This window comes from Hyalella azteca, unplaced genomic scaffold (genome assembly GCF_000764305.2).
Source record: "Hyalella azteca isolate HAZT.00-mixed unplaced genomic scaffold, Hazt_2.0.2 contig8321, whole genome shotgun sequence".
Lineage (NCBI taxonomy): Eukaryota > Metazoa > Arthropoda > Malacostraca > Amphipoda > Hyalellidae > Hyalella > Hyalella azteca.
Genome location: NW_025938418.1, coordinates 55,138 through 78,631, shown reverse-complemented (window position 1 = coordinate 78,631; position 23,494 = coordinate 55,138). Strand labels below are relative to the sequence as shown.

The 23,494-nt window shown below is 37.5% G+C and overlaps 1 protein-coding gene across 4 annotated transcripts in view; it reads right to left on the bottom strand.

Moving 5' to 3' along the window:
* Positions 1 to 23,494, bottom strand: part of LOC108667827 (receptor-type tyrosine-protein phosphatase kappa) — a 77,867-nt gene that overhangs the window by 18,618 nt on the left and 35,755 nt on the right. For all 4 annotated transcript variants that reach the window (XM_018154900.2, XM_018154897.2, XM_018154898.2 and 1 more), the window contains exons 2-9: positions 16,183 to 16,298; positions 11,834 to 11,921; positions 10,578 to 10,654; positions 9,808 to 9,942; positions 5,004 to 5,138; positions 3,614 to 3,762; positions 3,027 to 3,162; positions 651 to 797 (exon numbers count right to left, since the gene is read on the bottom strand). In XM_018154900.2, the coding sequence (XP_018010389.1) occupies positions 651 to 797; positions 3,027 to 3,162; positions 3,614 to 3,762; positions 5,004 to 5,138; positions 9,808 to 9,942; positions 10,578 to 10,654; positions 11,834 to 11,921; positions 16,183 to 16,272 (957 nt within the window). In that variant the 5' untranslated portion in view covers positions 16,273 to 16,298. The remainder of the gene's footprint in view (positions 1 to 650; positions 798 to 3,026; positions 3,163 to 3,613; positions 3,763 to 5,003; positions 5,139 to 9,807; positions 9,943 to 10,577; positions 10,655 to 11,833; positions 11,922 to 16,182; positions 16,299 to 23,494) is intronic.

Here is a 23,494-nt window from a genome sequence, read left to right as displayed (position 1 = left end):
TGCTGGGTACATATGATCGCCATGAATATTACTTTGAGTTGTGTTTTGTGAAGATAAAAGACTCCGAGTTCCTATGCAGACGCTGCATGAAAAGAAGAACATTCTTATTTAGTAGCCTCTGCTGGAGGATATTAGAAATTTTTTAACCTAAATGGAAAATTCATTGATGTAGATAGAGAAAGAAAAGAACATGCAGGTTACATTCAGATTTGCCGAGTTTTATTACATTAATTTCGTTAAATACGGGGTTATTAATATAAATCTGAAACCTCAAAATTTTAAAATCCAATTGAGCTACATTTGCGCTTTGAGGAACCATAATGAAGAGTTAATTAATTACAGAATAGCTACGACGTTCACTACATTCGACATACAACCAGCCCATGAGTTGCACACATATTTCTAATGGGTACCTTACCGTAGTTTCCAATTAGAGTTCAATGACACTTTACGAACGTGATCAGCTTTACACTCACTCTAATTTTTGCAAAAATTCTAAAAGGGGCAGCAATCGATATTCCCAGTTCTCATATAACATTATTAGGTTCTAAATCATGTAACAAATGATTAGATGGAACTCGAAAATCTTCTCGATCCTGACAGAAAAAGCTTAATTAAGAAATATTAATCTTATTTTCAGAATTTCTTACCTCGAACTCCATTTGATATTCACTCTTGCCATTAGGTCCCTTGGTGGACTTATGCTTGAGGCGCTGCGATAGCTCGCTCACGGGAAAGTAGCTTTGCGCGCACGTAAGATATTCTTCCAACGCTTCGTAAACAAACTTGTATCCTTCCTGAAAAAAATGTTAGTCTTTCTTATAGATCGTTTTTTATGTGTATAAAAAAATTCCCTAAAATTTAGCTGAGTATAAAAATTCCTCCTTAATATCCTTCCTGAAAAAATTTGGGTTTTTCTAATAGATTATTTTAGCTGTGTATAAAAAAAAATCATTAAAATTTAGCTGTGTATAAAAAAGTCCTCCCTGAAATGCTTACGAATTTCACCTGTATTTAGAGGCTGAAGTCCAGGGTCTGACACAAAAGTGGTGGCACAAAAAATATATGCCTATCGACCCACTGAATAACTTGGTATTTATGAAAACCTTGCATTAAGGGGACCGATTGATAATTTTGATAACTTCTATAGTTATTATCCGATTGACATGAAACTTCACATACATACGTAAAATGTAAAAAGAAAAACATTTTGCTCCTGTGAATTTTTCGAAAAAATTGATAGAAAACGTGATATTCATAGAAAACGGACAAATAACGGGTACTTCAGAAAATCTTACTGCCCTTCTTTGGGAAGCTGTCACGAAATCATTTTTTGACGCACAGGGATGATTCTGGTACCGTTGAATGCGTTGAAAAGTGAGCTTTAAGATGAGCCCAAAAAGTGGAAAACGCCAAAATTGAAAATTTTAGGTTAGACGGTCCCCTTAACCTCACTTTGTAATTTAATGATAGAATAATAAAATCAGTTACTATGAATTCTGTAAGTACGCGAGGAGTTCTTGTAACCCGAAGCCACGAAAAGTATCAGTTATTTTCTTGATGCAACCTCACGATAAACCCCCTTGAAAAACTACGATACGACTTAGACGAACAAGCTACGATAAACTTGAACCCCCGCGAAGTTGCCTCGTAGCTTTTCTCGAGTTCTTGAAATGTCTCCTGATTTCTCTTATACCAAATGTTGCGACCCATGTCTATTTTACGAAGCAAATCTGACAATCCCTGTCAGCCGAACATGAACAGAAATATATCGATACGACCAGGAACAAAACAAGAGTCGCTGCTCATGAAGACAATGGAGGAAATTTTTGAACACACTTGTAATTGTTTGAATGTTTTGAAGAATTCGTCGTGAAACACTGCTATTGGTGTACGAATTAAAGATATCGCTAAAGAAGAAGCCAAAATAAAATTTAGGAAAAAGTTAAGTAAAAGTAAAAGAATTAAAAAAAGTAAGTGCAGGGGCAGTGTCATACAATTAATGTGAACCTAGATTTCCTTTGACCTGTAACGAGGTTAATAATTGGCTAATACATTTCAATTATATAGTTCTGTTCATATATAGGAATCACAAGATTTGCTGACTTCAGAAAGGATTTCAATGTTCATTTATTGCACTCGTTCATGGAAATAATTATTTGAATTTCTATTCCAATATTATAATTCGGCTGTAGATATTTTCGTCTTGACTTCTAATATTTGATTTGTTCTTGTACGTAAATTTTAAGTTCTTTGGTAAGGAGGGGGCTAAGAACCAAGAATTAATTGGCACTCGGAGCAGCTGCCTCATGTAAACTTTAAGCTTGTTCAGTGATGACTCAAATATAATTTTGAAAGGCGCTTGAACTTATTAGATTAGATAGCATTTTTTAAGTCTGGTCGTCAACTTGAATAAATTCAGTTGTGTTAAGTCATAAAAGTGAGCCATGATCGAGTGCGGACGCGCGCAAGTCTGAATAAGCGCAAACTTATGAAAGTAAAACCCGCTCGATTCCAAAAGGCACTATGAAGTCATCGGTAACAACTAAGCAAAAAATGCAAAATAAAAAATAATACATATATTTTCGATAAATTGATATAAAAAAAAAATAATTTTTCGTGATTGGGTAAAAGTAATTAGATAGTGATGCTAAGGATATATGTAACTATTTGGCAGAAAATTTAATTAATTTCTAAAAGGTATTATGAATAATGAGGAAATTAAGGAATTGATTCCATTACAGAAATCATTGCATAGAACTAAAACAACTATCAGATCTTGTACGCGTATTTATAGTTGGGGAATACTTTTTTTCACACTAAAATGATTTCACAAAACGATTTATTGCAAAGTTCTATGTTATTTAATGGAATTAATGTTGCCTATTTCGCCTCTATACCTATTTAGTCTACCCATGCCACCAATTTTTTGGAAACTGGTTTCATATTGAATCAGATAAACGCATGACGATGATAATAACGTTGAGTTGTGCCTATTTCAAGGAAGTAATCAAGATTGATCTTACGACGCTCTCGATGAGTCCCCTCCTGGCCTGACGCAGCTTCTTCAGGTAACCGTAGATATCGAAGAGACCGTCCTCCTCGTACTGCTGCAGGTTGGCGTCAATGGCCATAAACACTCCAGACCGTCCACCGCCGTCGCTGTTACAGAATGAATTTCAATAGTCTAATCAGGGATCCAACGGTAAAATTACATTGATAAAACGTTGTTTTAACAATATCATCTCGTAGGAAAAACAAACCCTTGATTTAACTAGCGTTTTTCTGAAGCACTTCGTCTCCGAACGGCACTCTTCGTGTCGAACACAGAGCAGCCACCAATCAGGGATCCAACGGTAAAATTATTAGATTAGATAGTATTTTTCAAGTCTGATCGTCAACTTGGATAAATTGAGTTGTGGTGAGTCATAAAAGAGAGCCATGATCGAGCAAGGACGCGCGCAAGTCTGAAGTATTTGGTATTAACATGGCCATAAAACCTGAGTTATTATTAATAAAACGTTGTTTCAACGAAATCAACTCGTAATCCACGTCTGTTCTACGTCATTCGCTTAAGTTTTATCGGAGTCAAAGTACTGGGCACAATCATCACCTGCAATGCACGAGTTCTGGACCATCTCGAGGCGTGGATTTTTCCATCCGCCACAACATAATGCGGCGCCGGAACTCGAGCAGCGCGTTGATGAACGGCATCGCGTGCGACGGCCACCCTGTGTAGTGGAACTGCACCACCTCCCGCACCTGAATATTTTGTATACATTTCAAGGATTAATTCTCTTCAGACAAATGATGTTGGGAAAACGTTGATTAAAAGTTGATTTGTTGGAACAAAGTTGATTGTCAGTTAATTCCGCTGATACCACGTTAAATCAACGTTAATTCAACGTGAGATGTCTGGTGGGTTACATCACTGTGATCAGAGCAGCAGAAATAAAGTATGATGAACTTGTGTAAAGATTTGAACTTTTCTAATGATAAATTCTTTCACATTGATTCTGACACTTCAAGTGCAGGAAGTCTCATATTATGAATGTATCAGCGCTGGAGTTCAGTTCAGTTATACAGGTGCAACATAGAATAATTATTAATGATTGCGTCTCGAATTCAGTGCATTTCTATCGTTTAAAAAGAGCTAGAGAGATCATCTTAAAAGTAGAAGAAATGCATAATTATGGCTCCCGTTTATTGGATAGAAGTAAATTTACGCGCAAGAAAATGCGTAATGCTGATTAATTAATATTCACATTTATCATTAACGAAGCATTCATAGTAAGAATGGGACTTGGACGTCCGCCTTGTTCAGACTCATTAATAAAATCTTTACTTCAAATACTCTGAACAAAATATGAGTATTATTTAGGAAATGGTTCACCTTTGAAGCGCATGTTTTACCATATAATAATTGATACTATAATTTTTCATTCGTCTGTAGAACTTTTCCATGGTGGTCTTCATAAAAACTTTGTTAAATTTAATACGAAAAAGGCAACTGAAGGGTGTGACAAAATGTTGCTTCAACCAAGTGACAAAGTGTTGTTGCAACCAAGTGACAACATGTTGTTGCAACCAAGTGATAAAATGTTGCTTCAACCACAAGTGACAAAATGTTGTTGCAACCAAGTGACAAAATGTTGCTTCAACCAAGTAACATAATGTTGTTGCAACCAAGTGACATAATGTTGTTGCAACCAACTGACAAAATGTTGTAGCAAGCAAGTGACAAAATGTTGTTGCAACCAAGTGACAAAATGTTGTTGCAAGCAAGTGATAAAATGTTGTTGCAACCAAGTGACAAAATGTTGTTGCAATCAAGTGACAAAATGTTGTAGCAACCAAGTGACAAAATCTTATAGGAAGCAAGTGATAAAATGTAGTTGCAACCAAGTGACAAAATGTTGTTGCAATCAAACGACAAAATGTTGTTGCAACTAAGTGACAAAATGTTGATGTAACCAACTGACATAATGTAGTTGCAAGCTCACCTCGTTGCCTTTGGACACGCGCAGTGTTCGCATCTGGAAGTTTGCGAGTTCTTCTTCTTTGAGAAGCTCGACTTTAATGCCGTCGTAGTCGTCTTTGGTGCCGACATTGGCAGGCCAGTACTGAATGCACATCACCTGAGACAAAAAAGCTGTTGTTCGTACTTACAATATTAATTAGCCGTAGTTAATTAATTAGGCGACTAAACAGCCGTAGTTAATTTATTAAGCGACAAGAAAAGCCATGGTTAATTAATTAACAGATAAACAAACCGTGCTTAATTAATTAACATACGAAAAACCCGTGGGTAATTAATTAACAGACAAAAAAAATCGTGGTTAATTAATTAAGCGACGAAAAAAGGAGATAGAATAAATAAAGAGTTCTGCTGTCGTCGTTAGATTAAAATGCGAGTTATGATCGCCTAAAGTAGAAAAATTTAGCTAATCTAGTGTTGGGAAGAATTATTTTAGCCTCCAAAAGTGAATGATGTATCCTCATCCGGCAAAATCATACTATAACGTAGGTAGCGAATGCAAATGAGTCAATTATTATAATTATTATATCAATATAAACTAACACGGAATGTAGGAAACGTTTTCATTTTTGCATCAAAATTAAAACTTTTCTCATTAAAGAAAGATCCCAGCCCTAATGGGATCCAATAAATTAATTACGCGCACAAATTAAAACCAGTTTCAATTTTTTATCTAAAAAATGATTGAAGAAATGGAAAGACTTGTTCGTAATCTTGAGGCTGCCGGATTTATTTTCTGAAATTTGAACTAAACGAAGATAACGAGGCAGGCCATTACTCAAATAACGCAAAATAGCTGCAGACTATAGACAGAAAAAAAGAATGATCATGTATTATATTCAACAAGGTTTATATAATATCGTATATAAGAAGACGAATTCTGTCTTGTGAACCGATCGCTGATGAAATAAAGCAATAGTTATAGCGGGTTCAGCGTTTATTAGGCCTTAGGCTTGTCGCCGGTTCTTAACATCGCAGAATATTCACAGCTTGCTGCGGTCTTGAACTCGCAACTCACTGCTACAATTTTGCTTTGCTCAACCGCCCGGCCTCCTTGCCGATTCTGACCAGAAACTGGCGCACAGAGCTGGGATCAAACCCGCGCCTCTCTGCGCCAATCCTGCATTATGTTGCTCTGAAATTAACTGAACTGAACTCTGAAATACTGGGCCAGAAGAGATGAATAAGATGCATTCTGAACCCAAAATGCAAGGCAGAAGTCATTTATTATCTATTGCAAAGAAGAAGTCGTTTGGTCTGTTTTACGACGCTAAAAAATGTACTCTGTCGATCTTCCACAAAAGAGGTAGCGTAAAGTAAAAATGTTATGCAATATTTTAGTAGAAGCAATAATAGTTTAATTTAAACCAACATTTCTTAGTAGAACTGGCACGCCGCTACCAAGAACTGGCTGTTGGTTCAGTGTGAAGCTTGAATATATGACTGCAGTTCTTCAGTACTTGGAGCGAAGAGTAGTTCAATTTAAAATAGTGTAGCAAATATATACGTTTTAACACTGGTCCTCAGACAACTTGCTTGGTTTCGGGGCCGATAAAATTTGACCAATGACTAGGGGAGTCATTTCCAAGTTTGAATGTTCGATCAAGAAAGGCTAACAAAAATTTTCGAAGTCTCCACAGTGAATTATTTCCTGCATCGTTTGGTGAATTGCAGACGGCCGCCGCAGCTGCGCAACACGATGCAAATGTGGCTGCTGGGGCTGCGCTGCGTCGCGTATCGCTGAAGCTGAGTCGTGTATTGCATATACTGAACCGTGTATCGCAGGAACAGAAGCGCGTATCGCAGCACTTGAACCGTGTATCGCAGCACCTGAACCGTGTATCGCAGCACCTGAACCGTGTATCGCAGCACCTAAACCGTGTATCGCAGCACCTGAACCGTGTATCGCAGGAACAGCAGCGTGTATCGCACGAGCTGCGGATGGACAGGCCGCGTGTGCCGCTTTAACGTGCAGCTCTGCCGCCCACCAACCCTCCTTCTCCTCCCCACATTCTCATCCCCTTCTCCCCATGCATGTCCTCTCCCCATGCATATCCTAACTCCACGTGCATTTCATCTCCCAATTAATTTTCTTCCAACTACGCCCATTCCCCTTACCCTCACGCAGTATCCCTCGCTCATGCATTTAAGTATTTCCTACAGGTATCCCACTCTCCCCATGGCTGCCTTGCTCCCCCGTACATTCCTCACTCCTAATTGCATGCTCTTCGCTCCCCAAGTATGTCCGCTTCAAGTTATGTATGGGTCCCTCCTGAATAGGAATTTTTTAGATTAGGACGGAAAACTTTTCACAATAATTTTTAACTTAGAATGGCAAAACAAATATTTCTTAGATCTCTTTTTCTTATAATTGTAACTCCTGCGGAGCTCCATCTTGTCAGTTAAGACTTTCGTTTTGATGCAAACTTCGATTTCATGTCTCATCATTTGCATTGAAGCATTAGTCCGCACCAGTTCAGATAAAGAGTTCACGGAATTTATGTTGACTTTTTCAAAAGAGGCTCATCAGAGAGGCGATGATTGGGTGCCCTTCTAATCATTGAAGAATAAGCGTGAATTGAACATTGGTGTATGTTTATTTGAATCTCCGAAGCCCACAATCCGAAATTTCGCTCAATAAACAGACCATTGAAGAGCGCATGGTTCATTCCTGCTTAAGGAATTTTCTTGAGGATTTTTTCTAGAACTCGTGTTAGGTTCAATAATCATCCAGGTCATCCAAAATAAAATGCGATCTAATATATTTTTTTATATTTTGGCATTCAACGCCTCAAAATCAGAAACGAATTAGAATTTGATTTCATTCTAAATAAAGCACAGAAACTTATTATTATTTACATATTTTTGGTAATGCTTACTTCATCAGGCGATCTTGCTTAAGCCTTCGTCCGTAACTATACCCTCTCCTCAATCCTAGTAACCCTCGATCATTCTCCCTTGCCTTCAATATTCCAACACACACAATACAGTTTTTAAATCTATTTCGCTCGGCCTCGACCTCGATTTTATCTCTTTATTATGTTCCTTCTTCTCTCCCTCGTTTTCCCCTCTTCTTCCCTCCACACACTCCCCTGATGCTGCTGCTCGCGGCTACATCCATTTTTGATGGTTCAATTTCGGGATGCCTCTCTTTTAGAGCCTTTATCTGTTCAGATGGCAGCGCGTTTGTGGCTTCATTTGGAAAATAGTCACGAAAATTAATTTCGTGTTCGTCAAACTTTGAGATCGTTTGAATTTTGCTAGCGAAGCTCACAGAACCTCGCATGTTTTCTTAATAAGTTTTTTTTCGTCGCATTTTTTAGCCGGTGGGCAGTACTCGATATTGAAGCACTTCACGTCTTACTTGCAATGTTTATTAGTCTATGTCAAGAGACTAAAATATTTAGGTAATTTTGAGACGAACCGTTAATTGATCAAGTGAACGAGCTGTTTTTCTTACTGCTGATACATTTCATTCCATCAGCCACCTTTCCTGACAGCTTCCTACATATTTTTATATCACTAATTACATTCGAAATGATAGTGGAGAAGCAGAATCGAGACTAGAAGCTTCATAATTCAAAGTAAAGATAAAACATGAAGGCTTCAGATTTGATTTATGTATTAATATCAGACCAGGTTAATGGTTTTGGATCGAACAGCGAATTAACGACATAAAGCAAACGCCCGCACCCTCGCGCCACGACGTCATCGCACCCCATAATGAGTTATTAGTTATTACGAGTCACTATATCATTTGAAAAGAAAAATAACGAAATGATGTTGCAAGCAAAGCGACAAAAGAAGGAAAAAAGTAATTAAAGAAGGTCATTGGTAGTGAACCGGGGAAATTATAAATTCCTATAGAAGAAACCAGTGGTACCCTGCTAAAAGATGGACAAGCTGCTCTGCTACAGCATGCGTTATACAATGAAGACAAATTTCTTTTTCAGCTCATGTTGATGATTCCGTCAGGATTACAACTTAGCCTGAGGCTAAAAGGCTGCGTATTTTCCTCGTCTTTATCAAGGAAAAATTCGTCGTTTTAATGAGTGAGAACCTGAAAAATTGTATTCATCCAGAAATATATTCCGATCCGGATTCTCGTGAATGTAAACATGATAAATCCAACTTTACACATGTTGCTGGCGATTCAATCAATATTCATTAAATGTTGCTGGCGGTTCAATGGTCATTTCTTGGCTGTCATTTGATGTCAAACTATAATGAATTGCATGTACATGCAATAGATTAGTTATTGATTTAAATATTCTAGTTATTGATTCAAATATTCTAGTTATTGATTCAAATATTCTAGTTATTGATTCAAATATTCTAGTTATTGATTCAAATATTCTAGTTATTGATTCAAATGTTCTAGTCTCGGATGCACACGTGATACGAGGAGCGCGCTTCAGCAGACTTTCTGCATATCTTCTTGGTTGAATGAATTATGTTATTTGATACCACTACACCTTCGATGGCGTGCCTGAATTTTTTCATGCTATGATGAACTAATCACACATGTTTGCACCAATGATCAAGGTTTCTCCATTCTTTGAGAAACATGAAATAGTGTTCGTTTGCTGCTAACCTTCAGTATTGAAACCTCTGACTTACTTGATATTTCTTATAGTCTTTTGAGCATCTACTGTTTCATTGAAGAGCGCTGACTAATTGTCAGCGAGTACTCTCAATCGTAAATTATTTTACAATATGTCTCCAAGTTCATCCACCTATTGTCTTTAATTTTTAAATTAGTTCTTCACCTTGATGAAGTCGAATGTCTTGGTGAGCATGATGATAATCCTGCAGTTCTTCTGCCAGACGAGGCGCCAGAAGTCCGGCACGGTTCCTTCCTTGGGTCCTTGCGAGCAGATGTAGTACTTGGGTGTAAGCAAGCTCTGCGGCAGACACAAATCCCAAATTGATCAGAGTGCCACGAGGCACTTAATATAGTGATTTATGCAACAGAATATTTTCTCTTGCCCTACATGAAGAAACATCACTGCGACGTCGGTAGATTAATTTTGTAAATTGCTCAGTAAGTGATCGAATGTTACGGATTTTCTCATACTTCAAATTAGTTCTGTCTAATTTAATTCTGTCACTTAGATAACTTGAAGATGTGTAAAAAACTAAAACTTTCAACGATTTTGCACGTTTTTGTCAGAGCGACATGAACGAGTTTTCAACAATGGCTTAAGCTGGCTAGAAGTAATGCAATATATGCTAGGCTATGAAGTGACCTCGTAGCCGCGGCCAACGTTCCAGCTAGAGAGCCTCCAGAAATGTTCCATCTCAAACAGAAATTTAGGTTCATCCAAATTGATCTAGGTTCAGGAAATAAAAAAGATTTATACTGGAAATCTGCAGGAAGCAATCTCGATGCTAATTCTTACTGTACTGAAGGGTACTTAATACATAGTATTTCAGCGCTCGACGAAAATTATTGCGGCAAGTCTTCGATATCAATATAAATTTCTTAGCATTTAAATCGACTTATGGCATACTGTTTAAAATCATCTTAATTGCTCACGTCGACGTAGGACGCGTTGATGTAGTCGGAGTCTGGTACGTCTGGTATTGGATCAAGTACCACTCTGTTGTAGTCATCTGGAACGATAGCAAAATGATGAAAAGCTAGCATAGCATTTACAACCCAAGTGCACGTATAGATTTAAATTTTCATAAAACAAAGCTCATTAATGTCAGATTTTTGACTACTGTGCCAGAGCGTCCAGTTCTGCTTTGATTTGCAGATTCCTAATCAAAAGGTTTTTAATTAATTGCAGGTTTCGAATTAAAATATTTGTACGCATCATCAATTGACACGCCGTGCACCTGATATTTCTCTAAAGTAACGAATATTCAGCAAATAATCTCCTTCGGACAATCAGGTTGTGAATTGGTTCAAGAAGGTTAGTACGTATTCAAGACAAACCAACTGATTGAATTCAATAAATGTAAAATGCATACATGAATAAACATAGAAGGGTCAAAAGCTGGTGTGTCCACTTTTTAGGTTCAACGAAAATTTTGTATGTCTGAAATAAATCATTGAAACCTTGCCTAAGTTATGAACCATCAAATAAACCAATCCTCTCGGATTTTAGTCTGGACCTAATGACGCTTGCAAATGAGAATAATCGGATTAATTATCGCTGGACTGACACTTGATTAAAGTTCGCGGGATATGTGGTCGACTGGGACTACAAAAACCTAAATAGCACGAGCGGTAATTTTTTCCTGCTTCTCTTTTAAAGTGTATTGAAAATTACAGGTTGATGCGAGCACGGCTATCAATTTGAATCGTAATTAAATAAGGTTCATGCATTATAAGTTAGTTCACGAATAACAACTCTTCCTCTAATAGTTGGAAGAGCTGGAAAGAAGCTGGAAAACAAATCTTTAGTGAAATTGGATCGACATACGCAAATGATTGCAAAATTTTACGTGAACAACAAACCGAGATGGAATCAAATATTGGGTTAGTGATGAGTATTGGGTTTTGGTTCACAAATGTCTTCCGAAATCGGTACGAAGAACGAAGATTTTCGAACGCATTTCTTCAAAAGAAAGTATTTAAAATAATTTGTGATAGATTCTATCCCCATTACAGAAAGAAGGCAATAGGTAAGAGGAAAATATTGTACCTGCCTAGAAAATACTCGAATACGAATGAGTCACCAAAAACAGAGTCAAAATAAGATACTTTCCGCTTAGTTACGGGCGAAACAATAAATAACTTGTCAACGAGATGGAAAAACTTGAAGAAAATCAGAGTTTACTCACATGGGACGATGCGCTTGTTTTGGTTTTTGGGCTCGTTGGCTTCTTTGAGCGCGTGTCTGATTGTGTGCGGTTCGACTTTCGTAGCCATCTGAGGAAAGAGAAAACTTGTATTACTATTGAGAAATTTCAATTTCTGAGATATATTACAGTCATTATAGATTGCCTGGAAGGTAATACATACAACTGGGTTATCAAGTTGAAGGCTAAAAAAGGCAAATAAGCATACTCGGATAGCAGTAGCAATATCATACCGGTATGAAACGGGCCTTGATGTTGGGAAAACATTTAAGAATCAGCTAGAAGTTTAGATCGTGAGTGGCTCCTGCACATTGAGCGGAAAACTAAAGGTGCGGGGGAATGGGAATACAAAATTATTTATTGCCTTATTCATGAGTACGGGAGAAAGAGCGGGGCACATAATGGACAGAGCTACATGAGAGCAAGATGGAATAGGTATGTGTAAAAGAAACGTAATGGTAGCAAAAAAAGAGGAGAGCAAAAATTATCAACTTGAGACTCGTTTGTGATGTTCAGAAGAAATATAGGAATGACCAAAAACTCCACATTTATCCAAACGCCAGATTTTCAAAGTGTCTATCTGGCAGGCAGGAAGACCAGGGACTGATTAAAGCTCATCAAATGAACGGTCGATTTGGCCGGCCTCGCTAAAGACCTCAGGCAGAGAGTTCTTCTGACATGAAGTTCATTAGAGAAAATAATCCTCAGACAGAAAGTTTATTAGACAGAAAGTTCATCAGGCAGAAAGTTCATCTGACAGAAAGTTCATCTGACAGAAAGTGTCCTCATATATGTAGGAAGTATTTCAGGCGTGTTTCTCAAACAGAAAATTTATTAGAAATTTTATCATACATAATTTATTTCAGATATAAAAATCCTAATTTAGAAAAGATCTCGGACGAAGTTTGTCATACAGAGAATTCGTCAGGAAAAAAGTTCCAGAGACAAAGTTCTTCAGACAGCGATCCTCTCACACAGAAAGTTCTTCCGACAGTGATCATCTCACACAGAAAGTTCTTCCGACAGTGATCATCTCACACAGAAAGTTCGTCAGACAGAAAGTTACACAGGGAGACGGAGTCAATCAGAAAGCTAGAAAATGGTCAGTGAGAAGATATCGGTGGAATTTCAGTCGTTAAGAGAGCTACTCCAGACAAATAAATGCAATAAAAGGAGTTTTTCATACGCTATATGTAATGGGCCCCAGTAAATGATCATTCTTTATCAGCTTATTGCCGCAAAGGATTGAAGCTTCACTGAAAAACTTTTTAACTAAAACTGACGAAAAAGCGACTTCTCCGGAGAACGGGAGGATTGTATTTATCATTACAAATAAATACAGATGAAAGGGCATTCGTACGTCCGCCTTATTTCAGCAGTCATAATACACCCATACCATTGTTTATTTGGGGTAGAATTTCATTAAAAGATTTAGTTCACGTCCTCCCACTGTTTTCAGGTGAGTCAGCGGGGTAACCGAGTTTATAAAGATTATCTTTGGTTTGTTATACCTAATACCTGGGCAGGGTGGCCCAGTGGTTAAGGGCAGGGTGGCCCAGTGGTTAAAGTTCAGATCGAGTACCAGGATTGGCGCAGAGAGGCGCGGGTTCGATCCCAGCTCTGTGCGCTAGTTTCTGGTCAGAATCGGCAAGGAGGCCGGGCGGTTAAGCATAGCAGAATTGTAACAGTGAGTTGCGAGTTCGAGACCGCAAAATGCTGTGAATGTTCTGCGATGATAAGAATCGGCGACAGGCCTACGGCCTAATAACGCTGAAACCGCTATTATTATTATAATACATTGCTTCATCTTGATAGGTAAATCTGGTTCATTATTTGAAATGGTTTTCACTTTATTTATGCTAATGAAGCGACTCGTGTGAAGGCTTACACCATCAGTGATCATCGAGCTTCAATTTGAGGCATTCCGAGTAATTTTTCATTATAAAATAGAATTAAAGACTGAGAAAATATTCATGCTTTGATGCAGCTGAGCAAGAAAATAGATCTATTTTTGTCAGTTATTATAATATATTACTTTTTTAGTTCACTTATTCTACCTAACGGACACGATGCTAAAATATACTGATCACTGTAAAGGTATAGCATCAATAAACATTTTTATTATAATTTTTCAATCATTTTTCTTCAACTTTGGAAGGTTGTTTTGACCGAAAAGTAAATCAGTAATATAGCCGCAGCTCATTACCTTTAGAAATTGTTCATTTTTGAGATTCCCGTACTGCAACATCTGCTAGAATAAGCATGTAGCGGACAAGTACATATATATCTCCGCCGTCAACTGTTCCTACGTCTGTGACCAATGTCGCTTTACCTGATCAGTGTTCCTTACTCATATTTTTTCTTGTGCATTTCATTAATTATCTGATATTTATTTATCACAGCCTTGCCAGCATTTCTATTGTGTATCAATTTTTTATGTTATGTACAGATTTGTTCAATAATTGCAACTGGTTCGTTAATTACTTCATTTCGCACACCGACGAAGCGAACTTATAGTATACAATTATTGAACCTCCTCTTTAGCTTAGAGCTCAGCGCGTCAGGAAGTAGAAATAGTGCAGTGAAATGAACCGTTCTAGATGTAGCGTCCTATGAGGAAGGAGTTACAAGTAAGTCGAAATAATATTTCAAGAGATACTGTGAATTTCAACGGGTGTACCACATGTGGAGCAGGATGCAGGTTGAGACAGGTGATGCGCTCAAAGTGTTAATCTAATAGAACCTGCTTTTAAAACAGCTCATTCCACAGGTTACTAGAACTCCTAAGGAAGACACTTGATTGGAATGAATATCCTGTTGAACAGAGCTATCCATCAAGTTTTTATTCAAATCTCCCATGGAACGTAACTCGACTGCAGTTGTAGTTTAAGCTGTGAAGCTGAGCTCTTTTTAATTGGTCACAAAGTAGCAAGATGCTCAAATTTAAGAGCCAACTTTTGCAGGTGTATAAGCGCACTGCAGGCACGCAACTCCATTAATGCTTCGTCCATTAACCCAACCCCATTGAAAATATGACGTTCGTTAAAGTTCAAAGCTGCGTTTTATCCGCGCATGCAAATCGTGTATATCAGTCAAATATTATGGAAAGATTAGCACTGAAACTAGGAAAAACATTCATTCGAATTTCACAAACGAAAACATCCGAACTCGTATTCATAATGAACGGGATAATGTTTTCATCGATGTTACTGAAAATTAAAGTGACGGGATTGCACACAGCCAACCTATTTATGTCGTCGATAGAATTGATTTGCATCTTAAATCATTTCCCATTCACAGAAATTGGCGATGACTCAAAAGGCCAAGGAGGCTACGCCCCGGATTTCCAATTTCAAAATACAAGACCCTCATGGATATACGAAGTGGCGCTACATCCATATTGCAATCTGAAACTTGATTTAAACTTACTTTGGCAGCCTAGGATTAGAACCACTGAATTAGGTGGCCTGGAAATTGAACGTTGTTGAGAACAGGAAGGCAACACCGTCAGAAATGCGAACGAATGAACAGTTTATGCTATAATTGCCTTCACTAGAACCCAGTGTCAAGGCCCGGGATGCAAATGCTCTATTGGGTTAATTAGAGTTCACCTTTGGTTACCAGAGAATGGAGTTTCGGCGACAACGTTGCTCTGCTACGGACTAGATTGTGAATATAGATTGCGCTCAAGGTTGAGGTGAAGAAGAACGCTGATGAAATTTCTATGCTTGCTGAACGGTAAATTGTCGACTCTGGGGAGCTTTTTCCTACGAAAGTTCAATATGCGCTGATGCTGAAATGCCAAAAACTAGCAAATCAACAATATGGATTGGTTGTAGCTGATACGCATGTACGTTGGCACGTAATTTTTGTCGCACGGTTGACAATTTATTGTTATTCATAGATATGCAATAATACACATTATGAGGTAGAGAACTGGTAGTTTCCCAAATTATTTGCCACAAACCATCCACCCACCTATGCACTTAACTATGCAAAATGTGATTGATCGATTTAATTAATTTCCTAGATCTCCGCCGCCAACCCTGTAGACTTGTGTTTCTTGCAATCTACTTGGGCACAGATCATGATGATTAATACATAATAATTGAAATTAAAATTAATTATTTAGCTCTTCCTACCCGCAAAAGCATTTCATTCTTTTTATTTATGGCCTAAATTGCAAAACGCACAGCAGTTAATGTACGAGTATAAAAAGCATCCAAACCCAACATTCCGGCCTGATTCTACCTCTCTTGCTGCGTCTTGCTTGCCTTGGTCACTGCCGGCACAGCTAAACTCTGCTTAGAATTTTAACGAGGTAAAGTTACCTGGAATTCGACTTTATAGAGGATGGGAAAGCGCCGGTGCAGAGCGCACACTCGGATGTGATCGCTGGCGGGGTAGGGGCGCGTGCTCATAGAGTTGATGGCTTTCGCTTCCTCGGCTGCAAGAACAAAAGGACAAATTAAAATTATAATAGGCAGCACAGACAAATATCTCACAACTCTGAAAAAATTACCTATTGTCAAACTTTGCAATTATAAGATATTAGGACAGATTACCAAACGACTTGACACTCTAGGGACTATTAAGAAAGTCTAAACAGTCCTTGTCTCATCCAATAGCATAAAAATACTGGAAAGAAATCATCGACATTCATCCAGACGCGTCACAGGGTAGTTGGCCAATGGCCATGTATCAAATGCTGCAGTGGAGTAGTGGGGAGTTAGGTTGGCTTGGTTGTACCTATGATGGATTACCTGTTTCTCTTCCCATGATTAAGAGTATTTAAAATTCTGAATCTTTACTCCATTAATGCAAACGCACACTCGCTTCTACATTTTTACAGTAAAAAGCCCGGTGCCGATGTTTAAGCAGCAAATGGATTTGAAACACAATGAGGAAGTTACGTGAAAGAAAAATGTTAAGTTTGTAGAATTGTCTAACATGAGGCGACTTGATGCTGTAGCATGAAGTTTTCTACATAATGTAGAAAATTTCGAAAATGTCGCAATGACTTTATATGCAGTTTAATCAAATGAGGTTTTATATTCTTATTTATGACTGCATGTGCCTTAATTTGATTTTATTTATGACTGCAGCGATATGGAAGAAGGCCTTCAAACGCCCTAATTTATAGCGCTCTCAAACGGCCACTCCGCCCTCGATATATTCACTTTAATTCTTGTCTTACCATTGTGACGGATATCATTATTCATTAACCGTTGTAACATATAACGTTTGAGACAGTGCCACTGGTTGGTGAAGTAACGTCAATTGTCGGCGGTGCGTTTTCTTTTCACTTTCACAAATAATGGTTTCAGATTTCTGAAATAATGCATTCTCGAAATACGAATGATAGTCCATGAAGATTACTTGTTTGTCATCTGCATGCCTGCAGCGTACGCCATGTAAACTGAAAGAAAGTGATTGTCTTGCACAGCATCTTATGCATCTTTTGAGAAGGATGTTTCCCCTGTTACTAGATTCCTATTAGTTTTATTGCCTTGGTTATTTGATGTTGCTGAACCTAATGGATCAAAATGATGATGGATCCATGGATACATAATCATTTTGATGATGATCATTTTAATGGATCTTTTATGTTTTCATAGATATTAATGCCCAAAAGTGTATGAAAGTGTAAAATGTTTTTCATAACATATAGGAAAGTAACTCTTTAACCCGGGTACGTTGAGCTTACCATTCTGGCAGCTCAATGATAATGATAGTTGCACGCTCTCTACACACTAGTACACAATGTACACATTACTACACTAGTACACATTACTACACAATGTACACATTACTACACACTAGTACACAATGTACACATTACTACACACTAGTACACAATGTTGGCTGGGCTGGCTGTTCGTTATCGTGCATCAGTCAAGCACACGTAGCATGCAGAGTGTTAGTGCTAGCTGGCGACTCTTCTTCTTCTTCTTATTTATTCTTATAGGAGCACTGGAAACTAGTCCATAAAGCCCCTTGCCTGAACTGGGTTTATTTGGTACCTAACAATTTAATAGCTTTGAAAGTGTAAATCTGAAACAAAAAGAGAAGCTGGCGACTCAATGAGCAGAGACTAATAGAAGATTGTTACACGTGAACGCAACTCGTCTACGCCTTCATCTAACTTATAAATCTTGCCTTATTTATCCATGAGGCGCATGAGTTCATGAGGCTAGGTACTGACTGATGAAAGTGAGCTCAATATTATTAGTCATGATACCAGTTTGAATATTACTAATCTTACTGTTTGAAATTAATCTTTAAAAGTAATGATTCTATCTTCAGTTTATATTTCAACGCATGATGAAATTCCTTCCGCAATTCAACTTACATTATTAAAAAATTTTGATTATGCACGAATTTGTTGACAGTTGAAGGGACTATCCTTTACTTTTCTATAGGCTGCTATAAAGTATATATATGACAAAAATAGATACCAAATGGTATCTTGTTATATGATTTTATGGTATTACTCGAGCACGATTTTTTTTGTTCAAGGACGTTACTATTCTTGCCCTGATACAGTCTCGCACGACGACATCTTAGAAAAAAATAATCATTCCGAATAAACTAATCGTAATCGCGCTGTTGCCTGAAGCTTTTGAGGTAGAAAAACCAGTGTGTGAATAATGTTTCCACTGCAGAATTTAGGACTTTGTTGAGATTTATTATTGAGGTAAAATTTGTGAAGAAATGGTCTCGCGCGTGAAGCTGAAGTGGTGGTGGAGTGCAAAATTTGTCTTCAATTCCAGACCATTTTCGTTTTACTCCGGCCAAAGCGACGGCATTGTAAGACTCGAGTCGTCTGAGAGCCACGGCTTGTCTCTTGATGTCACCCAGATATCCGACTTATGTCGCAACGTTCTCTTCATCTACAGGCTTCCTAGACGATATTTTGAACGATGTTGTGAGAAACAACAAGTATTGAAGGTGCTGTTCTCTTCATGTACAGGCTTCCTAGACGATATTTAGAACGATGTTGTGAGAAACAACAAGTATTGAAGGTGCCGAAAGCGCTTGTAGTGCCTGGTAAACATTTGCCTGGTAAAAATTACTACTAGGCACTACTAAATATAAGTGTAGAGCCTGATAAACATTACTAAGCGGAATAATTTCGAATCACGTCTTGCCATATTCTCATCGCACTTCATCGTTAAAACAAAATTAGAACCAATCAATAACGAATACTTAAAGTTAAAATTTGTCGTCACAGGCTAGTAATATTCATTTTTGGTGTAGACGAAATTCACGGGTCTTTACTATAGATATAGCAAAAAAATATGATAGAGTGATTGTGAAATGCTTATATTGCACATTTAGAAAGCAGTGAATGACCAGGAAAATTATTGGAGTTCTTTAATCCTACTTTTAAAAACAACTGATCAGATCAATACATGTAGAAACAAAACCTTTATTGCGGATAAATTTGTGTGAATGCTGACCAAAAGCAATTGTTAGATGTTATAAACAGAATTATTTAACTATAAAAACATGGAATTACTCATGCTTGAGACCAAGCCCAAGCATACAACATGAACAAAAATTTTCGTCAAAAGTGTTTCGACATTGCCGCGGCGACCTCGTTATGTTTAAGCTTACAAAAACAACGCGCTTGACGAAGCTCATTAGACTGAAGACGCTTGTTAGAGGCAGCTTGACTACTCGACGGAGAAGTGCTGCGGAACTGTGGCTGACACCTAAATTCTGGAGTAAATGTGTGCCGAGCTTACCCAAGGAATTGATACTAAAAAATTTAGTACAGAACCAACCTTCAAATCACACAAAGAGCAACATTTTAACAGAGCAAGAATAAGTTTAGGAACCGTCTAGCGCTAGCCAATCAACCATATACGGAGGATCTCGAGCCTATTTCTCGGACAAGTTAGTTCTGTAGTCAGCCAACTTTCATTAAAAAAAATCAGGAGTCTGTTTAAGAAATGTCCGATTGCGTTAGTTGTCATTCATTTCTCTGCCTGCTGATGTAATAAAATATTTATCGGTAAATCAAAACGTTATGTTGGTCAAATGAAGACTATATCGTAACGAGGGAAATATATATTAATAGTTTACAGTAGGAAGATATGACATTTTGCACAAATATTTGTACGATTCTTTTAATTTGGTTGTAAACCACACACCTGGGGAAAAAAATCAAGTTTAATTTTAAAGATCCTATTAAGTTTTAGGGCACGGTAAGAAATTATACCCCATATTCTGGCTACAACTCTCGTGGTACATCTTAACACCTATATGTGTAGCGTGCTGATCAGGACAAAATGCGCTACGCAGGAAAATAAACATCAGAAAACTAAATAGTGGCCAAGGGTTTTCAACAATGCTGAATGCAGCATCGTAGTACAGTGTAATTTAATCATAAATTGACATTCACTTGGATCTATATCGGGATGCATAGACAAATATATCTACGGTGGAAGAGCATTGTCCTGACACGTGTGTTTAAATTCATCAAAACTGCATTTATGTTAATCGAAAACCAAACTAAGGAGATTAAAAAAATTCCTATTTTCTCATCGTTTAAATGCATGTAGCGAAGAAATGAAAAAGTTTTAAACTCTAACTTTCACAGACTATCAAATTAAATTTGTGCTGCTCTACTGAAATCTCGGCTCCTAAGGAGCCTATTTCTAGCCTATTGAGCCCTGGAAATCCTCCAATGAATTTCTCCTTTGATTTCAGAGCTTGCAGACGAATTGGGCCCCGCTGAGCTGCCTGGCCTTTCCGCCTCTAATTACACTGACCTTAAAACCGAAGCCTTCGCTAAAATACTGCATGTATATAAGCAAAGCACGATAACTCGCTTTCTTCTAACTGAAATTAAATTACTCAAGATAAATACGATAGATAGGCAAAAAGATTGATTTAAAATATCAAGAATAAATCCCTATACAAAAATGTCGAGTGAACTAAGAGTAGGAATTTGTTGACAGTTAAAAATTTAGGAATTTTAGGAATTTTTAGGAAAATGTAGGAATTTTTGAATTTAGGAATTTAGGAATTTTAGGAAAATGTAGGAATTTTCCGGGCAGGGTTTGGGGCATAGCATGTGATTATAAAAATTGAAATGATATTCCGAGAGAGATGTGGAGTGCTACAATTGCTTTCCAATTACGACAGTGCATTGCTCAGATTTCCATTTCTGTATCATGCGGCGATCAAAGTATTCCTCCCTTGCTCTAGCTTACTTCGCCAAGCTTTGAAAACAAGCAAGCTTTTCATTCCTGAGATTTGACAATGCTCTTAGCAATTCCAACGTCCATTTGATTTCTATGCAAGACTTTCTCTTGGACGAGGGCACAAGATTCGCCTGAGTCCCGAAGCAGCGCCGCACTTGTTGCCAGTGACGACCAAATATTTGCCTTTAATATGCGGTGTTCTCGAGCTCTAGCTGTTGTCAGACGACGCTGCACTGTTCTACCGAGTCTCTTATTACACGAATTAATTGTCTTCTAACTCAATAAACAGTCTCATTCTGAGCAGTTTGACGTAATTGCTGTCCCACATTGGATTACAAAGAAGGAATTCTAGTGCTCTATCACGGTCCAGTTACTTGGAAGTTTCTTTAACATGCAAGAAAACATCGAACTAATTCTTTTCTATTTCAAAAGAAATAGCAAAATTATTCACTCGCTCCACGGTCTTGCATTCAAACAAATTATATTGATGGCTAGAGAATCACGACGCCTGTTTCTGTTCATGCTGACAGTCAGCACTGAAAAAACAAAGCGTGACCAGCACTGGGCAACTTAAATTCCGAAACAAAACGCACCAGATGTTATGGTCATGAATACTACCCTAAAAGTTTAAATGTTATTTCTGAAAGTTTTATGAGAATAAAAGAAATCTATGAAATTTTTTATTATAGGAGATCTATAGCCTTTTTAGCTGTTCTAAGAAACATTGTCGTTTCTATACACAAATGACGCGACACTCGGCGCAAGATAGCTCGATCTGAAGCGCAATAGCAGCTAAGGCCACTAAAACAAACATAAATGCAAATGATACCACAAAAATTATCACACTTTTTACTCCTCGATAAAATCACTTTTTTAGGATAAATTTTCAATTGGGATTAAGTAGTCAATATTTAAGGATGAAGAAAACATTCCTATAGGCAGCGTTTCTAAATGTTTAGGGAAATAAATAATAAGGTTTAATAATTTCTACCCCATATTACGCTGCTTCCCGGGTTTCATCGAACCGTCTGAAATTACTTCAAATTCAGGGAATGTGTTTCTCGGGTCTTGAAGCCTCAAATGCAGCTGATGAAACTTATTCCAAAGTTTGAGGGATCCTTGCGACTTGAAAAGTTGTGCTACAGATACACGAGTTGAGGGTAGACGACTATGTAACTTGGAAAATTTAATTTGACTCGTGTCAATACCAGGCAATCGAATTCCTTCCCAAAGTTCTTTAATCATGCTGCATGGATGAAACAAAAAATAGAACGAAAACTTGTGAAAATGGTCGTTCATGTTGAACCGGTAATATGCTACTGTGATAAATCGATGAGTAAAACATTTATAAAATTATTCCTAATGATCTTATTGGAGAATAAATTTTGATGGTGTGGGGAGAAACATTTGCTGGAGAGAAACAGGTTCCTCCAGATTTTAGGGAGAAACATGCTGCCGATCTAGAAATTTAAGACTTGATGAGGTATTACTTTGAGCTCTTATAAGCTGTCACATGTCAACTAATTCAAACAATCTTACTATTAGAGTCTAATATTTTTAATTTTGTATCTCAATTATTTTTTATCAATGTATGGATTTTTCGCTAATAAAATTGCGATAATAGTAATCAATCATTGATTGCATTATCATGATAATGATGATGAATCATTAATATTCTCTTAATTCTGATGAGAAAAGCTAAAAAATTCTTGTATTTTCCACGGCAATAGAAAATAATTTAGCATATCATTCAGCTCTGTTCGCGCCCGTAGACTTCTCGACCGTTGATCTATTTAACTGATTCATGACAAGCGTTCAATATTTATTGCAAAGATATTTTTATTTTGATATTTTTTCAGTCATTTCCTAAAAAATGGCAATTTCTTATTTCAGTCTATTTTTGAAGCCAGATTATTCATGAAATGCTCACCACGACAGGCGATCACATAAAATTACGTAACGATAGTACATTTTTACACGACTGAGCAGTGTAAGGGATAGAAATCCTTAACCATTCATGCTACATGCACCATAACAACGCAGTTATATGTGTTTCATAAGTTCGTTGTTTTAATGAAGAGTTAACCATAGCTAAAGAGCTGTAGGCCATAGCTGGAAGATGGTTGTGAGATGGAAGCTAAGCTGCAGCAGCAGGGATATATGTGCTTCGTTAGGATGTGATGCTAATTTGTAAAAAAGTAAGGTCAATAGATTTTGCGAATATTCAGACTTCATTTTTCTGAATACTTCTATTATGATTTGCACACTACTCGTTGGAAATTTTCGTACTGCATAATTGTCCTGTAAGGAAAGCTTCAAAACATAGCTTCAAGCGTCTAAGCACACCACAAGAAGGAGCCATAACTTACTGTGTTAACGACTCTAAACAGTTATCCGTTTCAGTACGGGCATTATTAAACTTGTTTCC